The sequence below is a fragment of the Nanorana parkeri genome, unplaced genomic scaffold (genome assembly GCF_000935625.1).
Source record: "Nanorana parkeri isolate BGI_ZX_2015 unplaced genomic scaffold, ASM93562v1 scaffold13, whole genome shotgun sequence".
Classification (NCBI taxonomy): domain Eukaryota; kingdom Metazoa; phylum Chordata; class Amphibia; order Anura; family Dicroglossidae; genus Nanorana; species Nanorana parkeri.
In genome coordinates, this window is record NW_017306281.1 from 1,533,962 (window position 1) to 1,557,157 (window position 23,196).

Below are 23,196 nucleotides of genomic sequence, written 5' to 3' on the forward strand. Positions count from 1 at the left end.
TCATGAGCCGACAGGCGGAAGCGGGGGAGCCATGCTGCTGTTTACTCTTTCGCTGCTGGGCTGCGTGTATCTGGTCCAGTGACACAGCTGTGTTGCCTGCGGTCTCCTCCCGTCTCTCCATCCCTCCCCCCCTCCTCCGGGGGTACCAGACATGAACGAGAACGGTAAGCGGAGTGTTCTGGGGGACCTCACATTGTTACCAGACCTGCCAGAGTCCTTCTATTATTGTGTTATGACATCAGACTGATGCATGACATAAGGGCTCAATTCACAAGCATAAGGATCGTTACAGCCACGTGACAGGCATGTTTCAATCTGAAAACAGCAGGTGCCCCATGTGAAGGAAGTAAGGAATACTTATTTTTTTAATATGTTTTATTTAGGTATATTATTAATACACAAAACAAACCAGGTCATCAGGAAGATGGACATTGAGGGCTTGTTCACAATAGCTGCACGCTAAAATGCAGCGTTTTACCATGTGGCGGTGAGCCGCGGCACCTTCATTGTTCACTAGGAGTGTAGACTTTGGGGTAGATTTATAAAGGGGTTGGCAATTGTATAGCTGGGTGAATGACATTTACTCAGCATTACTGCCACTAGATGGTGCCGAGGAAGATAGGGATTTCCTTCTAGTGGCGGTAGTGCCCTGTGAATGGCATTCACTCAGCTATATGCTGTACGAACCCTTTATAAGTCCGCCCCCCAAGTCTACACTACATTTTACTCTCCACTCCGCAACACTTTACACTGTGCCGTGGTGCAGTGACCTCCATTTGTAAATGTTAAATCTTCCATCTCTCCTGAATATGTGCAAGTAATCTAGCACAAGTGTTAAAGTGAAACTAAACTTAAAAATAAGAAAACGTGACGTAATTATATTTTTGTACACATTTATTAATTCTTATAATTTTTTTTGTTTACTCCTTACAGAAGTGATTGAGTATTTTAAATGTCAGCTGCATGAAGACCCCGATGTTGCCACTGCTGTGGCTGCCATCAGAACCTTGTTGGAGTTTCTGAAGAAAGATAAAGGTATGACAGTGCTCTGCATCAAATGACTATTATTCTCTTCCCATAACAGTGGTGCTTGGTGATCCAGAAGTGACTGGTTTCTATGTTACATACTCAGCGGTTACATTATGTGTACCTTTCTAGAGCCCATAAATGAATTCATGATGTCGACCCAAAACTTGGGATTCTTTTTTCAGTGATAATGGTCTACAGAACAAATAAAGGGGAGGTGAATCTCCCTAACGGGGACACAGACAGCAATAAAAACCTGACAGGGGTCTAATCTACTCTACTACTCTAATACACACTGTCTTAAAAATAAATGTTTTGGCTTCAGTTGCACTTTAAAGGAGAACTATGAGGTGAGTGCTTTTCACTCACGTCATAGTTCTAGCCGACCTGTGACAATGAGACTGTCACAGGTCGGCTAAGTAGATCGAGAGGTGAGGGAACACATACCGGGTTCCCTCACCTCTCGATCCTGTCACGGCTCTCTGCTGTGACAGGGGAGGGGCTGGATTTTGAGCAGGCAATGTTCTCCTAAGAATTGGTAATGCTATTTTGTTGATCCTAGCGTTCTTTTCCTAATTTTAACTGCGTGTAGTGTGGCCTGCTGCTGCAACCCATCTTCTGGGTTTCATGTGTTGTGCGTTCATTGATACCCTTTTGCACACCACTGTTGTAAAGGGTAGTTATTGAAGCAGTTGTGGACTTCCTGTCAGCTTCAGTAAAGCTGACCATACACCTTACAATTATCTGCAGATTTTCTGTGGTCAGATAGAAAAGGTGCAACAGATTCCTCCATCTATGCTAAACTGTGTGGATGGAGTAATCTCCACCTGGGCCAATCTGTTGCACTTTTTCCATCTGACCACAGAAAATCTGCAGATAATTGTAAGGTGTATGGGCACCTTAAGTCTGGCCATTCTCCTCTGACCTCTCTCATTAACAAGTTGCTTTTGCCCACAGAATGTTGCTCACTGGATGTTCTTTCTCACCGTTCTCTGTAAACTCCAGAGACTGTAATGTAAGAAATACCTGGAGAGAAGTTTTTGAAACCTTGCAACTAGGGCTGCGGAAATTAACGATTAATCCCTCGATTTAATCGTTAATTTTTTTGATCGATCAAAATTATTTTGATCGATCAAAGTTCTTTGGCTCCGTACTCACCTCTCCGCCGGCTTCCGGGTCTTCCGTCGGAGATCCGGTGACGTCAAGCTGTGCTGTATGTGTATAGGCCAATGTAGTTGGAGGTGTATGTGTGTTATAATTAATCGAAATTAATCGATTTAAAAGACTTTTCGATTAATCGAACAGGAAATTTTTAATCATTACCAGCCCTACTTGCAACCACTGTTCTTGGCACCAATTATTCCATCATCAAAGTCTCTTGGATTGCTTGTTTTCCTCCATGTTTGGTTCAAGAACAACTAAACATTTTCACTAAGCATACTGTATGTATGTATGTATGGTACATAATTTGCTATTTAACCATTGGTATTAAGGAGTAGGTATATCCAATAATGTAACCACTTGGCATATGTTACATACCACAATTACAAGCACCAACAATTCAGGCACATTATATTGTGACTCCAAGGTTGTGGTTGGTCTAGATACATGTGAAAGTTTTCATACTGGGTGGTGTAAAGTGTATTCCCACTTTTACAGCCAAATTGGGATGAAACCTATTTTATATGTTTTACATTCACATAGAATTAATATTTGCTACATGCTCTTGTTCTGAAAATTGAAAAATTTAAGTTTTCCCACTTTCTTTAATTTCAAGGGCCTTGAGCTGGGTGGGGATTTAATGTTTACCATAATTAACCCTGTCTGTATTGTGGGGACAGATCCCACTATCAATTGTAAACTTGATTTGGACACTGGCTTTCCTAACCAAGGGTTAAAGATCCATTGTATGTTGAAAGGAAATGATCTGTCTGTCCCCTTTTGTCTTGGGGACAGACGTGCTTAGAGTAGCTTGTAATCTGGCCAAAGAAACCTCCATAAAAGGTAAACAATATTTAAAATCTTCTTGAGTGTGCTGTGTGAATGGGAATACATAACAAACATATAGTGGGGTTTTCTCAAATTTGACAGCAACACTGGAACTACACTTTAAACTTGCCAGCTTGGAGTAAATGACCAGATATTATTACACGATTAAACCGCAATTGTCACTGTATCAGTAATGTATCAAAATAACCGTTTCTGTATCACCGTAAATGGTTTGCACTATTTAAAGTGGACCTTTACCCCCGTTGGCTCTTCAGGCTGATATGAAATCATCTTACATTCGTTAGGTAAACAAACATATTTTCAGTTTACTTACAATTTCTTGTTTTCTACTTCCTGGTCCACTTTGGCAAAAGTGATGTAATTGTGCCCAAGTGTTGCACCCTGGGAAGAATACATCTCATGAGTTCTCGGGGAAAGGCATTTTCCTCCCATGTGGTGATATACATATTCCATGTCCTTTTAATATATACCAATAGAAACCGCTAGGATGTGAATGTGTAATTTTGGCAAGCCGCAACAACCACTCGGTGAAATCACCAGAATCTTAACTTACTTTTGAATAAGTTAGTCAGGCTTAGCACAACATATTTAGAAGTAAGTTAATATTCCATGTCCTAGTCACATGTGCCAGAGTTCCAGGAAGTAAAGGGAGATTCATCTGCCCTTAGTAAAAATGGCCACTGTGGGAAGAATGGGGAGGAAAAGAAAAATAAGGAAAGCAAAGAGTACAAAGCCTGCAATTATCTAGAAGTATGTGATTGTAGATTACCAGTATTAAACATTTTTAAAGGAGTGTTTGTTGTTATTTTGAAGATATGGTTAAAGTTCCGCTTTAAAATCTTGAATAATGAACTTTTAGGTGAAACTATTCAAGGCCTGATTGGGAGTCTGAAAAATGCAACTGAAACCCTTTCTAAAGCAGACTCATCTGTGGCTGTTTCTTCTGGAGGAGAACTCTTCTTGAGGTTCATCACTCTGAGCTCTTCTGAGCTGGAGCATTCAGTAAGTGCTTGCAAGGACACTATCCTGACATTTGACTGATTGGTTTTAAAGTTTACTGCCCCATTAATGTGCACTAATTGTCATTCTATCTATACACGGGGTTGCGGGCTCTACGAGAAAAAATCACTCAATATCCTCGTCTACACTAAGCTGCGTGCATGGAGGAAACTCCACTGCATCTCCAGCTGCCTGAATACCCAAACAGTGGCTGCATCTGATAGGATGCAGTCACTATTCAGCTGACTGTTTTTGATCTGGAATTTCAAAATTCCTTTTATAAAATGGACTGAGCCGGGTGTAAACCTTTTTCAGCTGTTTGTTTAGCGATCCTAGTGTCATACAGATGACGAGATAAATTTTGTATTAAAATTAATTTTATTTTTTTCCCCCCCTTCAGACTTATGCTTCATGCAAAAAAATGATGAGTAAGCGTGGGGAACTGTTCCTAAAGAGAATCTCTATGTCTAGGGATAAAATCACCAAACTCTGCTGTCCATTTATAAAAGATGGAGCTGTAAGTATTATGATGGAGTACATAGTATTGTCAACTTGTCTATCATTTGTAGGCATGACTTGCCTGATTCTACAAAATATTATATATTCTTTTTATCTAGCTTTTACTATAATATCCCCTGTAGCTATAAGGGTCCATTCACACCAGCAAGCCGTGATACTAGCACAGCCGCTAGTGCAAAAGTGAAAGAAGCAGTGCTGATGCATGACACTATTAACTTTTTTTAAAATTATTATTGAAATATCACAAATTACATTTTATTCAGTTCTACAGACACATCGCGGTGGCATATACTGGGCTCACAGTAAACAAGGCAAATTGCCTTCTTTGTGCCTTTGTGCATTGGGACTGCACTGGAAAAGGCAGCCAGTGAATCAGCCCCAAAAGTTATCATGGATATTTGTTTAGATTTCACTGAGTTTCAAAAGCAAAATGTATCTTCTCAGCATGCATACTACATATACTTTTACACAGCAGACCATACTTAAAAAACATAAGAAGGGAGATCAAGGATTACATATAGTTTGCTTTGTACTTAAAGGAGAACTATGAGGTGAGTGATTTCCACTCACCTCATAGTTCTAGCCGACCTGTGACAAGATTTGCAGGGGAGATCCGACAATAGAAAGCCTCAAGCAGATTTAACTGCTGCTCTCCGCAAACAGGTTAGTGGGAATGCAAAAGCATCTTTAAGCAGCTTAGGAATAACAAATAATTGTGTACGAATTTAGAAGGATCTCAAAAATGTATCTAATGGATCCTGAATGCAGGCTCAATGCTTCTATGAGTGTACATATATAGTGTGTTGCCCATTTCTTAGCTACACATGTGAGTAACAACATAAACCCTATTATTGTAGTTCTTGTGTTAAGTAACTAAGCTAGCTCTGTAATTAACTACGCCTAGTAACTGATCTTTATATGCCTTCCTCCCCTAGAAAATTCTGACCCATGCATACTCCAGGGTGGTCCTGAAGGTTTTGAAAGAAGCTGCTGCTGCCAACAAGCGTTTCAGTGTTTATGTCACAGAATCACAGCCAGACTTCTCAGGGTAATGATGGCTTCTAAAACCAACCTTGATGACTGACTTAAACATGGGAAAACGCACAGGTCTGTGTGTTGCACTGCCATTGATTTTGAATGGCACACTAATGTACTTTAACAGTGCACCACAGTCCAAACACACAGATCTGAACATTTTGTGTGCTGTGGTGCTTTGCATTGAGAACAAGAAAAGGTGCATGTAAATTGACAGCCCATTTGTAAATTATTAGGCTGCATTAACACAATGCATTTTTTAACATGCCACACGAGTGTAAATCTCATTTGGCTTTTTAGGCATACAGGGACATGTAGTTCTTTAGCAACAGGAGAGCTGTTCATCCCTTTTTTAAAGTTTGTCCACTTGTAAATATGAATATTAAACTATGTTTTATATAGCTGTGTATATACAAAAGTAGTTTTCATGTCCCTTCCAATGTAATACAGACTGCTGCAAGATTAAACAAGGTTGGGTGGATGGAAGTGATTCAAAGGATGTGGCCTCCAATATATATCAAGATGCAGCTTTATTTGGTGAACCATACAGATGACTAACTTTCCAGTGAGTTCAAGTACCTGTATAAATTGACTCTTATTAGAAATGTACCTATATCTCTCCCTTACAGGAAAATAATGGCCGCTGCTCTGCAGAATATTAATGTCCCAGTCACATTGATCCTGGATGCTGCAGTTGGGTAGGTTTGGGACAGAACATAGATATATAATCAGTATTAATTTGACACTCCTGAACTCGCATGCTATGTTTTTCCCAGATATATAATGGAAAAGGTAGACCTGGTGATTGTAGGAGCTGAAGGAGTCGTGGAGAGCGGAGGAATTATTAACAAGGTAAAAAGATTTACTGAGCTTTGTCACACAGTTCACATTTGATGATATTTAGCAGTTCCAGGAAACAGATATAATGAATGTAATAAAGGTCAGTGCCATACAAAAAAAAAGCAGTATTTTGTTTTTTGGAGCACTGGGCAGGGTGCATGTCAGACCCTGGAGACCTGGACTGCTGCAGCAAATATGACTGTTAACCCCTTCGTGACTGACGACGTACAGTGTACGTCGCCAGCATCGGGGCTGTTTAAACAGACTCCCGGTGACTTTTGCCGCCGGGACTCTGTTTAAACTTGTAGAGCCGACTGTCGGCTTTACAACAGAAGCGATCCTGGCGACTTACCTGTCGCCAGATCGCTTCTGCGTCCCGAAGAAGGGGCAACCTGGGCATGTTGGGTATCGTTTTACTCGTTGTAATCTCATCTTTTATATTTCATTTAAAAAATGGGTATTTTGTTGTGTTTTGGGGCATTTAATTAAATTTTTCACTAAATATTGGGGTTTAAAAAGGAGTTGCGCTAATATTGCGCAACATAAAAATTTGCAACTACCACCATTTTATTCTATAGGGTCTTGGCATTCAGAAAATATATAATGTTGGGGGGTTTTAAGTAATTTTCAGGCCTAAAATTTGGAATATAACATGGGTACAAAAAATGAAAAAAAGGCCTCAGTCATGAAGGGGTTAAATAGTAAAAAACAAAACAAAAAAAAAACCCTCGGTAATCACTGTTTATGCAGCCTGACTGCATTACAGTACCGGTAATATTTGACTATGTTTCATTCAGGCTTTGGACTTTTAGCAGGGGTGGGCAAATTAATATGGAATTGTAGAGCCATTCTGTCCAATCTAGGAGCCAGCTCCATTGACAACTACAGAAAACCTCAAAAGTTAGGCCCCAGATGTCCTTTGGGGCCTAACTTTTGTCCAGCCCTAGCTTGCAGAAGGTTATATTTTTATGTTTTACTGTAATTAGCATTATTCTGTACTCTATACTCACAGATCAGTCGTTGAACTCCGCTATAAATTGCTGCCACCCTATACATAATTTATATGGTTTGTCTTTAACACAGATTGGTACAAATCAGATGGCAGTGTGTGCAAAAGCTCAGAATAAACCATTCTATGTGGTAGCCGAAAGCTTCAAGTTTGTTCGTCTGTTTCCACTAAATCAGAGAGATGTTCCAGACAAATTTAAGGTAAGTTGAAGGTGTGTGTGTGTGTGTATATATGTGTGTGTGTATATATATATATAATCTGTGGAAATTAACGATTAATTCCTCGATTAATCGTTAAACTTTTTGATCGATTAAAATGATTTTGATCGAAAATGAAAAGACTCACCTCTCTGCCGTCTTCCGGGAGTCCCGTCGGAGATCCGGTGACGTCAGGGACATCGACGTCACCGGACTCCTCCCCCTTCCCTTCGTTAGCCGACGGAGCCACTTGGGCCGGTGAGTTTGCCCAAGAAGCACCAAGCTTCTGTCTTATCTTAAACTTATATATATGCCCTATGTGGCTCTCCATTAAACCCCCACCTCCCCATCTCGCTCCCAGAAATGTGCCCATTGAAATTTACTGATGTTGCAATCAGGTCCTTACATGAAATAGAATGCTGCTGCTACTTCAAATATTAAGCTAATACTTATATTTAAATCACCCTTAGGGCTTTGCTGTTTTACTATACTTTGTAAATACATTTGTAATCCAGCACGTTATTATTCTGAGTTGCCCCACTCAAGCGGCGGCCATATTGAGTGGGGCACGTGAGATTAATAACGTGCTGGATTAGTGTGATCCTAGTTCATTTTATTACTTCATTGCTGTGCTGTATGTGTATAGGCCAATGTAGTTGGATCTGTATGTGCGTTATAACTAATCGAAATTAATCGATTAAACAAATTTCGATTAATCGAACACGAAAATTGTAATCACTACCAGCCCTAATATATATTTGTCAGTGCCATGCGTTGTCACGCAGCTCCAAGAACAGTCACGCTGGCCCATCTGTTGTCACGCAGCTCCCAGAATATTCAGTCGGTCACATACGTTGTCACTTTTGTATCTGCGGGGAAGCGGATTCCATTATTGTCTGCCATCAAAAGACAGCACCTTCTCCTCGTGTAATATTGTTTATTATAACAATGCAAAGGAATGAAACCTACTCGCATTTCCAATATCGCAATGAGCGATGTATAGACAAGGTACTGCAGGAAAGCTAATGCGTTTCGGGGACGATTACCCATTCTTCAGAGCTAGAGCACTCTAGACCACTTTAATGGAGGTAATAGGAAGGGCCAATCACCTAACAGGAGAAAGCCAACACACCTACAATAGTGCAACCAATGAGAATATGTGTCATACCTGAATAGAACCAACAACAATTTTGATAGGAGAAATGGTGTGAAAGACCGCACACCATGAGGACGCCATCCAGTGTTTAAACAGACCGCCATGACAGCTTACTTGCACTCTGCCTTTATTGCAGTGGACTAGGACAAAAGCGTCCCGTAGAGAGGCGAGACAGTGAAAAAGAGCAGGGTGGAGTATGCTAAAAGCCGAATCAGGCAGCCGTCCAACTCGGCAAGGAGGGAATGCTGGGGCTAGGAGGAGCTGGCTCTGGGCTGAACAGAGCGGCCTGTCTGCTCAATGACGTCAAGGGGTGGTACTAGATGACATGCCAGACATCAGTGAGAAAAGAAAATCGATCAACGTGGGATGGCAGCCTGACGTCTGTAGGTGATGGCGGATTCTCTAATGGAAATAAGCTTCAAATTGCCATGGAACTTTAGAAAACCTAAGGATCTAAAGAGCATATTAGCCCAAAATGTAAACTTCCCGATCCAACAAACAGTCAGTCGGTCTATTTGGTCAAACTGGCAACTTCAGGTGTGGGGTCCCGAATTGTGGTGCGTCTCCCTCTATGTGGCATAAGAAAAAACGACCCATAAAGGTGACTACCATCTGATTAAACAATTCATTAATTGTGGTTCCCAATTCGTTGTGTATGTCATCGTATGTCCCTGTGGGAAGCTGTATGTTGGCAGGACCGTCAAAACTCTTACAACTAGATTTGGAGGAGCACAAACGTAATATTCTCAACAAAACAGATCATTCAAACATTTTCAGCCTGTCATCAATCCTGCCCTTCCAATTTTAAAATTGTTTGGTATTGAGACTATCCCCTGGGAAATTGATGATGGCCTCTGTTCAAAAAATTATGTAGCAGTGAGACATTCTGTATTTATACCCTCAATAGTCTCTCCCCAGTTGGTCTTAATGAGAGTCTTGAGGTTTCTACTGCATTAGCCTGACCCAATCCCCGAGATTGATCTTATTCTCCTTTTTTATTATCTGTGCCCCTCATGTGTTTAATGTACTTATTGAATGAATATATACTAGGGATGCACCGATATTTCGATTACGAAATAGCGATGCATCCGTGCTTTTTCTCCTCGCCGCTGGGCGCTGCTCTGTGTCCCAACAGGGAGGAGAGAAACTGTCACAGGAGGCCGAGCGGTGTGGGAGGAGAGCTCTGTGGCGTCTCTCCTCCACGCACCGACTCCTGTGACAGATCAGAAGAGCGGTGTGTGGGTGGTGACAGTTGTCAGCTCCCACAGGAGGCCAGCCGGTGGTGCTGGGGAAGGAGTCAGCTGTCAGATCGAGATCTCCCCTGCACCGCTCGCTCAGTCTCCTGTGACAGTGAGAAGGGGAGGAGAGCGGTACAAGTACTCAGTGATCGCTGACTGCTTGTAAATAATTGAGGACATATGTTTACTGTATCCCCAATTATGAAATGGGAAGTGATCTAAATCACCTCCTGTTCATTTATGATTGTGGTTATAGTAAACATACTCTGTCCACATGTTATGAATGAACAGGAACACTCAGTATAGAGGATTCCTGGCTGCTAAAAAAGAGATTGAGGACTTTGTGTTCTCAATCTCTTTTTCTATTTTAAAAGGGAAATATCAGGGGTCTGTTTTAGATTCCTAATATTTCCCCGAAGCCCCTAAAAGTAAAGTAAAACATTTAAAAATGTTATAAAAAATAAATCAATATAAATTTATTTTTCAAAATGTGAAAAAGTTAGAAAAAAAACTTTCGGTTTTGGCCTGACATTTTTTTTCATTTCGGTTTTGGAATATAAATGCCAAAAGTACAATTTTCCTGCCGATACATCGGCGCATGCGTGATTTCTTTCCTCCCCGCTGGGCGCTGCTCTGTGTCCCAGTGGGAAGGAGAGAAAGTGACAGCCGTCCGAGTGCTGTGAGTGGCCGGTGTCTCTCCTCCCACACCGCTCGGCTGCCTATCGCAGAGAGGAGACAGCGCTGTCACAGGAGGCTGAGCACCGCTCGCTCAGCCTCCTGTGACAGTGTGTATCAGAGAGGAGAGCAGGCAACATACACTCAGCGATGAGTGTTTGTAGATAATTGATGATATTGTATGGTTAATATATCCTCAATTATGAATGAATGGGAAGTGATCTACATCATGTTCATTCATAATTGTGGATATAGTAATCGTACTATATTCTCAAGTTATCAATGAACAGGACACTCATAAAAGATTCCTGTTCATTGATAACGGGGGATACAGAAAAAGAGATTGAGGACTTTGTGTTATTTCCGCGAAGCCCCTTAAAGTAAAAAATTAATAAAAGTTTATAAAAAAGTAAAATATTTAAAAAATATTAAAACAAAAACTTTTTCGGTATCGGATTCGGCCTGACAATTCTTTCTATTTTTTGTTTTTTAAATTTGTATTTCGGTGCACCTCCTTTTATATACCGTATTTTTCGCTCCATAAGACGCACTTTTTTCCCCCCCAAAAGGAGGGGGAAAATGTGCCTGCGTCTTATGGAGCGAATCCTGACGCCCGAGACATGCAGTTTCGGGCGACTAGTAGGAGCCACTGCTCGTTTAATACGAGTGATCTAATGAGATCACTCGTATTAAAACCGAGCAGCGGCGACGATCGAGATCAGCATAGAGCAGACGAAGAACAGAGGTTCTTCGTCTGCTCTGTGTGATCACTGAGACCGTGGCGCTGTAATCACAGCGCCACCTGTCTCAGCGGTCACTAACTGCAGCTTTGTCACAGAAGCTGTGACAGAAGCTACGGTCTGTCGAGTGCTCCATAAGGTGCACTGGATCTCCCTGCGTCCTATGGTCCGGTGCGTCTTATGGACCGCAAAATACGGTATATAATCTGGTTTGGGGTCTCTGGTGCTCTAGCCCTGAAGATTTTTATAATAAACAATATTGCAGCCTCTATTGTGTAAACTGGTAACTGATGGATGGATGAGAAGACCGCCCTGCTCCACTGAGCGCTGGTAGCGTGGTTTTTTCTTTCTTACTGTATTCTGTAATTCCTTTGTAATGTCGTCTTCTGAATTTATAAATATAATCTTTAAAACCAAAACACTTAAAACATCCTGTGCCCCCACTCCATTTAATGTGAGTAACTATACCAACCGCTATCTTTCAATGTATATTCAAACCATATATGAGCATTTGTGGTTACAGTTTGCATGTATATAAAAAAAAAAAGTTACAATAACCCACAATCACAGCAAAGGGCTTTGGGGTGTCCTTTGTAGTGTCATAGATGTGACGAGAGGTGAAAATTCACTTCTCATATAATTCTATCTGAAAGTCTTTGCAGGGTAATGAACCCATAAGTACTTTTGAGGTTGAACAATTCTAACTGTAGATCTACAGAGCAGTCACTTCCCTGATATGGGGGTACCGCACTCTGGAGGGAGAGGGAGTATAGAAGATTAAACAGATCAGTTTTCCAGAACTTCAGACGTTCACTACCTTCCTGTATCTAACTGCACATTTGTGTGTTAAAGGAGACATCCGCACCACCTTGTGTAAGTGCCGTACATATCTAAGTCCAATAAAAAGAAAACGAGAGATATTTTAAAACATAAAATCAAATGTATTGCCATATAAACTTCCCATCTGTGACCAGTGATTCTGTCTTCTGTGGTTTGATATAGAATTTTTTTCTTGGTATAGTCCTGATAAACATCTGAACATTTAACAAGCATTTTAAGATGACTGTTGAAAATTGACTAATATGTTGGTTTTTTTCTAGTACAAAGCAGATACACAGCAGCAGCAGAAGGATCTCATGAAAGAGCACCCCTGGATAGACTATACCTCCCCTTCCCTAATCACATTGCTCTTCACAGACCTGGGAGTCCTGACCCCCTCTGCAATCAGTGATGAACTTATTAAACTATACTTATAATATTGTATTAAACATTTATATTAATTACCAGCAGTTTGTGTTTTTAAATGTATTTTTTTTAAAGATATAGTGTGCAAATTGTCTTCCAGAATGACAGTTTACATCCAGGCTATTAGCCAGGTACAGTTGAAAAACTTAAGATTACGAACTGTTTAACCTGCCAAAAGATTTGTCATTCTGTTCACCTAGTATTATAATCCAGGCATCCTTGCCAGACAGCACAGCCTGGGCTTCTCATGCTACTGTCTGCTCTAGGACCTGTCCCAGGCTGTCACCTAAAATGATGAAACGGCGGCAGCAAATTGTTGATCAAATTCTCCTTCACATGTTCTTCCCTACTCTAAGGCCTTGTACATAAGGCTTCAAATTGTAAAAGAATAGTGTTTATTGCAAGCTTCATTAAAGTTTTAAAGCACCATTCAGCTTGGGAAAGTTAAAGAACGGTTTTAATGAGAGTGCTGGCTATCGCATTAAGCAAGCCGCTGGCAGGCTTCAGCATTACTTGTAGCTTGTTTAAAGTGGATGTAGAGCCCAAACAATTTTTGTTTTTTGGAGAAGGTTCCAGAGAGTGGAGCCCTGGTTGGTTGTGATGACCCTTCGCCTGCTGTGTAAACATTACGGGAGGATGTTCCAAATTTGAAATATTATGCAAAGCATTACATAACTGAAGGAGCAGTAGTGAGTAAAAGGTACCCAGGGGTGTAAAATTCGTATTGCCTGACGCCCGGAACATGTAGTTCTGGGCACCAGGCAAGTGTTTTTTTCAGTGTTTTAGCCCTGCTGGGGACAAGTAGCAGGGCTGATTGATTGATTGATTGATTTTTAAACTGAGCGGGGGGCGTGGAGCGGTGACAGAGCAGGACTATGGAGCTGCAACAGGCTCTGTCCCTGGCCGCTGCGCGTTCCTGTCACAGGAGTTCTAGCACAGTGCTGTGCTAGAACTCCTGTGTTGGAGGTGACAGGGTCAATAAAGAGTACCTGTCACCTCCAAATGCTATCACGCAGGGCCTTGTTATCCCCTATGTCAGCGTTTCTCAACCTGTGGGTCGCGACCCCCTTGGGGGTCGAATTACGATTTGCCAGGGGTCGCCCTGGAGTCTCCCACTATTAGATAGCGGCTCCTGGCCGCCCGGGAAAGAAACACTTTCTCCCGGAAAGTGTAAAGCAGAGTAAACCTTTCCCTGCAATCGTGTTTTTTTTTTTTTCTGACATCGGGGGCCGCTGGCCACCGTAAGTCAGAAAAAAAAACCACCATAGGAATGTATACCTAGATTCCTATTGGCTTTTTCACTTTGCAATAGCCAATAGCAAACCTAGATATTGCACCCGCCCTCTGCTGCTGCCAATCAGCAGAGGGGGACATGCAGTTCTCCATCAGGTCCTCTTCTAGTGATTGACAGCATCAGAGGTGCGGGTGCAATAGCTAGTTTGCTACTGCAAAGTGAAATAGCCAATAGGAATCTAGCTATGCATTACTATGGTGATTTTTTTTTTTAAATTTTTTTTTATTCTGACGGCGTACGCCAGTGGTTCTCAACCTGTGGGTCGCTGTGTGATTTCTGCTGTGCTAGGTGAGAGTCCTCCTCAGCAGTTTCCCAGGGCAGCAGTGTCGGTTCTTCGGCCACACCGCCAGATGTCGCTGAAGCAGCCGCGTCATCAATAAATTTTACCGTTGGGGGGGTCACCACAACTTGGCAAATGTTACCAAGGGGTCCCGACCCTAGAAAGGTTTAGAACCACTGCCCTATGTGATAGCAATAAAGTTAAGTGGAAAAGAAATTAGCTAAAAAAATAATAAAAAGGTGATTTAAGTAAAAATAATAAAAAATGAAAATTTAAAACCAACCCCGCTGCCCACACCATCTGCATGCAAAATAAACGCGCAGTGTTTTGAACCGCGATCGTGTGCAACTGCACGGGCAGGGCGGTATTGCGGCGGGAAACCCGGTGTGACTGCGGTGCCATTAGCAAATAATGGCACTGCCAGCGCGATCGACGGTGGTGTGCAATCCGTGAGCGCCCGGTCATCGTGCACAAAACCGAGCGGATGGCTGGGCAGTCACGGAATCGCACACCACCACCAATCGCGTTGGCAGTGCCATTTTCTAATGGCACCCCAGTTGCACCAGTCCCACACGATCGCAGTTGAAAACACTGCGCAGTGCATGTTGTGAAAATAGGTACATCTACCTTTTTTCAGCGCTTGCCACACAGATGTAACCCCATACATGCAGATGTAACAGCACACGATCGCGCATCCCGGGATTGCCCAAGTCTGCACCAACCCTAAAGGGTAAATTCACTTTCCCAAGTAATTTGGGAAAATTTAATTACCCGCACAAATCTCCCTCCCACTATACTTACCTGTCGGCGAACAGTCCTTCCTGTCCACCAGTATGGGTGTACTATCTGTACCATGCATTCTGAATTTCACTCCCAAGCACTCGTTGGTCAACACGGTCACCTGATAGCGCTGACCTATGAGAAGCGCTTCTTAGCATTTCTAAATACGGTTTGGGTTTTAACAAAAAACATTTGTATCAGGACAAGTAGATTGTCATGAAGGACAAGCAGATCGGGCCCCTGCTTTAATCCTTGGACAAGTAGTTTTTTCTAACATTTCCACACCCCTGTAAAAGGTAACATCTAAAAGCAGGGTTGTGCAACTTTTTTTTAGGACAGCATTAAGCTGAAATTTGTGCTTAAAGGAGAACTATGGAGTGAATTAGACTCTTCCACATAGTTAGAGCCAGCGTGTGACATCGAAACTGTCACACGTCAGCTCTTTTGATCAGGAAGTGAGCAAAAACATACCGCCACTCGCTCCCTTCCCAATCCTCTCCCTGCAGAGCGGTGACTATCACTCCCTGCTCCCCGCAGGGATTACCCCCTCTCTGATCCTCCAGTGCTGACCGGAGGGACGGATGGGGGAGGGGGCCGACAAAGCTGGCCCTGCCCGCTGTCAGCCAGCTGGGTGGATTGGCAGTTTTGTCGGGATCCGTCCCAGCTACGCTGCTCTCAGCATATAGCGGGCAACAGCCCACTATATACGGAGTTTTGGGTCACAGGAGGACGTTATGTCCTCCTGTGACCCTAAAGAGAACTATGGGATAAAAAAGCTTCCCCCATAGTTCTTAAGTACTCTATACTCCGTTTGCAGTAACTAAACATTAAAATGATACTAAACGTGGGAGTTAAATCTTAAAAATACATTTACCTCAACTGTTACACAAATAAGATACATTTTGATTATCACTCGGCTGTAGATCCTCAAATCATCTCTGAATTGGTGCTGACACTGTCCTTCCTTCTGGAGGGTGGCTACCTTTTGTTCCCCATGGTGCCTGTGTGTGTTGTAAAGTAGTCACCGCTCCAAGTTCACTCTCGTGATGGACTACAATCTCATGTTTAGTTAGCTAATTTGTATTGAAGTTATAGTCCATCACGTGAGCGAGCTTGGAGTGGTGACTACTTTACAACACACACAGGGACTATGGAGAACAAAAGTAGCCACCCTCCAGAAGGAAGGACAGTGTCAGCACCAATTCAGAGGTGATTTGAGGATCTACAGCCGAGTGATACACAAATAAGATACATTTCTGTTTATAGTGAAGGCACTTGAATGCATTTTTAAGTTTAATTACTGAGTTAGTGCCACTTAACACTTTACAATAGACCCAATGTATTGAATGTCAAGCTGTCTTTAGTTTCACACAGTCACCAGTCGGACTGAAATTTGCCCTAGAAAATTACAGTTGCAATCTGAAGTTTTGAATCAGGTTAGTGGAGGAAGCGAATTCTTGACACTTTTATATGTGAACTCTTATATGTTATAGAGTGGAGAAAAAAAAGGTATCTGAAACTACAAATAGTGCTGGCAGCAGTTCTCTTTTTATATAAATATTCCTTGTGGATTGTTGAATGTTTTTAAAGGAAATATGATTGTTTCTTGGCAGTCATGCTGATTCAGTTGCTTCAGAGCCCCAGAACTAGAATGCAGATTTTGGAGATGAGCCAATTTGCTGCTTGATTGTTCTAGGTCAGTGGCAGAGGAAGTAAAGACCCCAAAGGCAGCCAAGCAACTAGCATTTTCACAATGTGGTCATAAATGCTAGCACACGTATTTCTCTTACTACAGATTTTCTTTAAAAATGAAATGTTGTTTACATGGTTATGAAAAAGAATACTCTGAACAACACATAAGAACTTACTTTTTCTACAATAAATTATCAATTTATAAAGTTTTAAAAATGTGTCTGCCAGCAATGGCAGAAGGAAAATTTACTCAGGAAACACCTATACAAAGTTTTCAAAGCGTAAAGAGACGTGTGTTTAGTCCGACATGTCAGATCCATCCTCAGCTCTCCCAGTTGATGTCAGCTGTTTCTCAAATTCTTCCTCTGTGATTTTACCCTTCTTCAGCTTTTTCAGCAATCTGGTATCGCGAAGCAGCTCATTTACATCCTCATCATCTATATCAGAGCCCTGCAATACAGAGCAAACAATTCAAATAAAGCAGCGTTCCCACACTTTAGACAGTCCCACAACCTTTGCAGTGTCTAAATAGCCCATGAAGAATGAATGTTATAGTTTCCCCCTACATTTAAAATAATATGTTATGAAGTAATTACAAACTGATTATTGATATTTTATTGTAACACCGTTCCCACACAAAAATCCAAATAAAGCTTCCTGCAAAAGAAAAGGTATACTCTGTGGCTCCAGCAGGCAACATGTCCTTACTAAAACTGCCCATACACTGCTTTATTTTTCTCATCCAGCCCGCAGAAATAGAGCAGATTCCTCCATTAACGTTACAGGGCAGCACAGTGGCGTAGTGGTTAGCGCTTCTGCCTTGCAGCACTGGGGGTCACTATCTGTGCTTGCGTGGGTTTCCTCCCACACTCTAAAGACATGCTGGAAGGTTAATTGGCTCCTCTCTAAAATGGCCCTGTATGTATGCATCTGAGATAGGGACCTTAGATTGTAAGCTCCTTGAGGGTAGGGACTGATGTGAATGTGCTTTGTAAATGGTCGGCGCTATACAAATACCTGTTATAATAATAATAAGTGCGTTGATCGAGGAATCCTTGTTGTTCCTTTTGTATTCTGACAGCGCCCACCGGCCCCTGTCAGAATACCCAAACAGCCGACAGCTCGTTGGCTGCCGGCTTTGTTCGTACGAAGATTTTCTGACACTCCATCAATTCAGCTTGAGGCTTTTTCCTCAAGAATCCGCTGTAATTTGCATATTGTATGGCCACCTTAAGACTACCTAAAGAGCTACAGCAGCTAAAGGACCTCCTGGAAGTGTGTTGGATACCTGGTGCACCACTCACGCTGTGTTCCCAACCACAGGCCCCCTCCATCACTGCGGTGTCCTGTAATAACAGAGGCCAGCAAGGAGAATGACAGTGCAAGGCTGGGGACCAGGGATCCAGCACCCCCAGAAGAGTATGGGATCCTGCAGGTTCTTTGCCCACTATAGATCTTGTAGAGAGCTAAGTTAGAACTAGTCACTTACCCATGTGGTATTATACCACTTGTTTTACCTTGTTTTGATTTTTGCAGCAGCAATGTTGCTTTTTAAAAAGAGTTTTATACATGTATGCACAAGGTCATCCAAACACTCCCCCCTACCTGCATGTTCTATTCTTGAATGCAGTCTCTCCTCCCTCACAAGAAACCCAATATCTAGTCTCTACCCTACCTGCTCCAAAAGGCTAATGGAATCTATAGAAACAGACTATTCTAATTCACGATGCTTTCCCTTCTAATGGCACTAGCAGCAAGGAAAGTATTTTTAATACATTTTTCAAAGAGAATAGCTAAATGCACAATTAACCCCCAAAAATGGTCATTTTACCTCTTTATGTTTCCTCTTAAGGGCTGTTTTTTTCTTTTTTTCTTTACGTAGTTTCTGTTTTGACCAGGCCTTGTTCCTGGCAAAATTCCTCCTTCCGCCATCTACCTCCTGTTTCTCCCTCCTCTCTTGCAGCATCTTCTGCCTCTGCTTTTCTCGGTTTTTATCTTTGTAAGGGATAGAGTCTGTATCTATATAACTACAAACAAAGTCTGAGAAGTCCTTTCCTCTCAATTCTGGCATACGAGGCATTTTTAGCAGAGCAAACCCATGAGCAAGAGCTGTGAAGTCCAAATCTATGAAAAAAAATATTCCAAATCATATATATACACATACAAAATAACCCACAGAAAGCAGGCATCCCCAAAGACACTATAGTTGCCAATATCCTATTAAACTTTGGCCAGTCAGCTGTGGGCAAGCTATTAAAACCATGAACATGTAAAGAGGTGCTGGTATGCCTTGCTGCTAAAGCCTCATGTTGTCCTCGTGCTTAGAGTTAAACAAAATGCATAGGGCTAAATTTATCAAAACTGGAGCAGAAAAAAATATTGAGCAGTCATGAAGAGGAAACTAAGATTAATTTACTCTATTAATTCTATAATTTTGTTGTAATCTAAATTGAACTGTGATATTATGCTGCCCTGGCTTACTCCACAAGGAAATGCTGGAAGTGAATAAATAAATAGAGTACCTTTCACTCTGAATATTAAGTTGCACTCATGTTTGGCATAGGCTTGCACATACGACACAAAAGCTTTCATTCCTTTGTCAAACATTGCCCGGTCACTCACTGCCATGGACTTAAGCTTTGGCAAATGGTCAACGGTACATTTTATTTCGGTCATTTCCTGCAGCGGGCACTGTGGGTCATAGGATAAAGTCATTAGTGAGTGACAATAATGACAGCAACCGATAAATATCACTCTACAACAGATATCACAGGAAGTAATATGGAGGTGATAAGGGAAAGAAGGAGCCTATACAGTACATCACACATGAAATCGAATATCATTCTCATGCTTAAAGTGACATTAAACCCTCAGGTTTTTTAACATAAAACAATACTGTAATGTGCGCCTTACTGTAATCCATGGTTGTTTCCCTTCTCTTTGCTGTTCTTCCTTTTAAATCCGTATCTGTTCTATTGCTGGGCAGAACTTCTGTTTTGCAGCAGACTGCCTTGTCTCTGGAATGGCTACATGGTGTCTGTGTGTAGGTTTGCAACCTGAGCCAGCACTACAGGAAGAGGCACTCAGCTGCAAAGGGAAGTTCTCCCCAAGCATGAGAAGACATGAGGATTTAAAAGGAAGAGCAGCAAAGAGAAGGGAAACAACCATGGATTACAGTAAGGCACACATTACAGTATTGGTTTATGTTAAAAAATCTGAGGGTTTAATGTCACTTTAAGTCGCATTCCCAAGTGAGACTTAATAAAACCACTAAAATAACAGCTGTGAGCTCATAGCATGACCTGTCAATGTATTAGAGCTGCAGCTAATGATTATTTTCAAAATAGATTAGCCGATTTTTTAGTTCGATTAATCAGTTAATCGGATAAAAAATAAAATACATTTTTAAAAATGGCTCCAGTTTGTTTTGAGATTGTAGTCCATCACAGGAGCAAAATGTGGGCGGGCGGTGAGCGTAAGCGGGGAGGAGGTGCGGCGTGTGGAGCGTGGGTCTGGCAGCGGCGAGCATGAGGTAGGGAGGAGCTGCGGCGCGGAGCGTGTGTGGAGCCGTGAACAGGGCCAAGTAAGCGGAAGCCGATTAAATCGATGATTGAAAAAGTTGACAACTTTTTCAATAATCGATTATAATCGATTATGTCGATTAGTTGTTGCAGCCCTACAATGTATGTATCTTGCTTCTAGATGTCTTACTCCAGAACCATCCTCCCAAACCCCCCCCAAGGAGGCACCCCCTACTGCCCATGTGACAAAACCTGCACCTGCTGATGGGCTGCATTGAAGCAAGGAAGGTGTGTATTGATGCCTTATGCGGTTACTGCTGTTTAGTAGTTTTATGTTCCAAACAGTTTTACCGTAAAGCTGAACCCCAGGCAAACAGCTAAATAAAAACAGTAAACCCAGTCAGGTTATTGATTTCTATGGCTTGCCCACTACCCTAAAATGAGAAATAGATCCCATATGTTTTGGATTTGTAATGGAGTAGGACATGATAGATACCTTACATTTTAAGAACACTCAGATGTAGTTTGTGTGGTACAGTGGAGGGCTTTATGATCCTTTCAACTTAATTAACCATACACTTTCTGGTTACACTGTCTTGTTAGTCCTTTGTCATTTAACCCCTCCGTGACTGACGACGTACAGTGTACGTCGCCAGCATCGGGGCTGTTTAAACAGACTCCCGGCGACTTTTGCCGCCGGGACTCTGTTTAAACTTGTAGAGCCGACTGTCGGCTTTACAACAGAAGCGATCCTGGCGACTTACCTGTCGCCAGATCGCTTCTACGCTAATATTGCGCAACATAAAAATTTTCAACTACCACCATTTTATTCTATAGGGTCTTGGCATTCAGAAAATATATAATGTTGGGGGGTTTTACGTCATTTTCAGGCCTAAAATGTGGAATATAACATGGGTGCAAAAATGGAAAAAAGTGCCTCAGTCATGAAGGGGTTAAGCTAGTATAACTGGATTCACAGTTTACTCAGGGGCAAAACAAATGCTTGGCTCCACCCAATATAATAAAATGAGGGATATTTTAAGATAAAATAAGGGATTTGTGGATTAATGATGGAAGGGGGACCTGCAAACTCCTCCTGTGAAAACTGTGCAAGTGTAGGACGTTTTGGTTCCTTTCAGGCCACCTCACCGTACTGTCTGGTTATACTGCTCAAAAAAATAATTATTCCATGACTTCAAACTCCCTTATACCAAAATATTTAAACTAACTAGTAAGGAGTTACCCAGTTTAAACCATGTCAGCAACAAGATATAGTAATAGTTTACTGAACAGGCCCAGTGCAGTCATTGTTAGTATCATAGTACATAGTAACACTTGAATATAGCGCTCACCTTTTGATTGATAGAAAGAAAACTGACATAGGATTCTTCCATAGGAAGCAAAAACACAAGTGCACTGCCATGATGACCAATACGTGCTGTGCGTCCACAACGATGTACAAAGGCACTAATAGGAAAGATTAACATTGATAAGAAGCAAAAACAACAGACTTGCAAACATAAAACCTGACACTCAGATTCCTATTAGGGAAATACATTTCCTTCCCCAAAAGAGCCACATCCGCAATGGTAATTTTATTTCAATGTAAAAACAATGAAAGCTTATTTGTATTAAAAACAATACAACTAATTTTCTTTTACCTTTCAACAACAATAACATACACAGTCCTTTTTTTTTTAGGTATACAGGATGCACACAGTCACAATAATAACCACAATGAATAACTACAGTCATCAAACTCTAACATAGTCACAGTCACCAGCGTTCCCTGCCACCGGAGACGGGAAGGGGGCGTTCGGCTCCCTGCCGCGAGAGACGGAAAGGGCATTCTGGAACTTGTAATCCTTTAATAAATTCTTGGACACAATTTACCCAAGCCTTACTAAGATTAATAGATTTTATTTACTAACGTAAAATGTTTAATATGATTTCTTGTCAGGTTTCACATGCATCTATGTTGGGGTTTAACCCCTTCATGACTGAGCTTGTTTTTCGTTTCTGTTCGTAAATGACTGACACACTTTTGACATTTTTGCTGTGTGACTCTTCCACGTCAGTAATATACTTTCTTATAAAGTGCACTCACACATATCATACAGGTGAAACTCGAATAATTAGAATATCGTGCAAAGTTCATTTATTTCACTAATGCAACTTAAAAGGTGAAACTGATATATGAGATAGACTCATTACATGCAAAGCAAGATAGTTCAAGCCGTGATTTGTCATAATTGTGATGATTATGGCTTACAGCTCATGAAAACCCCAAGAACCCCAAATCCACAACCTCAAAAAAGTAGATTATTACATGCAATCAATAAAACAAGGATTGTACATAGAACAATATCGGACCTCTGAAAAGTACAAGCATGCATATGTGCTCAGTACTTGGTTTGGGCCCCTTTTTCAGCACTTACTGCAATTACTTTTGCACGATATTCTAATTATTCGAGTTTCACATGTATATTGTTTTTTAGAGGATAGATAGGGCTATAGATTTATATCACATATGTGTGCCTAACGCAATATAATAAAAAAAAGAGGAAAAAAAACGTAAAGAAAACACTTCTTCCCCAGTTTTGATTTGTAGTATTTTTTACAAAAACAGCACAGCTACAGAAATACAATAAATACATTAATTTATTTGTCCTTTATTTGGAAAAACCTCACATACCTAGGATTTTAGAACTTTTTCTGTACTACTCGGCCTAAAAATAAAACCTGACATTTTAACCTTTACAATGTCACCGTCATTAAGTGTCACTAAGTGACAGCTATATACTTTGAACATCAGTCATGAAGGAGTTTTTAAAAAAAATTAACCCCTTAGGGTGAAAAACAAATCTGCAGCTCAGCTGCAGATTTCCATTGTAAGAGGTTATTTTTTATATAAATATAACAATTATTATTATTAAAAAT

At 41.3% G+C, this 23,196-nt stretch overlaps 2 protein-coding genes across 2 annotated transcripts in view; one reads left to right on the top strand and one right to left on the bottom strand.

Moving 5' to 3' along the window:
- Positions 1 to 4: 4 nt before the first annotated feature.
- On the top strand, positions 5 to 12,750 carry EIF2B1 (eukaryotic translation initiation factor 2B subunit alpha). Its single transcript, XM_018556968.1, has 9 exons — positions 5 to 164; positions 934 to 1,035; positions 3,896 to 4,038; positions 4,436 to 4,552; positions 5,490 to 5,602; positions 6,219 to 6,287; positions 6,366 to 6,441; positions 7,513 to 7,638; positions 12,545 to 12,750. Exons 1-9 carry the CDS (start codon positions 152 to 154, stop codon positions 12,698 to 12,700), a joined length of 915 nt encoding a protein of 304 aa, XP_018412470.1. The 5' UTR covers positions 5 to 151; the 3' UTR covers positions 12,701 to 12,750.
- Positions 12,751 to 16,911: 4,161 nt separating this feature from the next.
- Positions 16,912 to 23,196, bottom strand: part of DDX55 (DEAD-box helicase 55) — a 12,796-nt gene continuing 6,511 nt past the window's right edge. Inside the window, exons 11-14 of the mRNA XM_018557197.1 lie at positions 21,609 to 21,723; positions 19,258 to 19,426; positions 18,567 to 18,859; positions 16,912 to 17,185 (exon numbers count right to left, since the gene is read on the bottom strand). Coding sequence (XP_018412699.1) covers positions 17,033 to 17,185; positions 18,567 to 18,859; positions 19,258 to 19,426; positions 21,609 to 21,723 — 730 coding nt within the window. The 3' untranslated portion in view covers positions 16,912 to 17,032. The remainder of the gene's footprint in view (positions 17,186 to 18,566; positions 18,860 to 19,257; positions 19,427 to 21,608; positions 21,724 to 23,196) is intronic.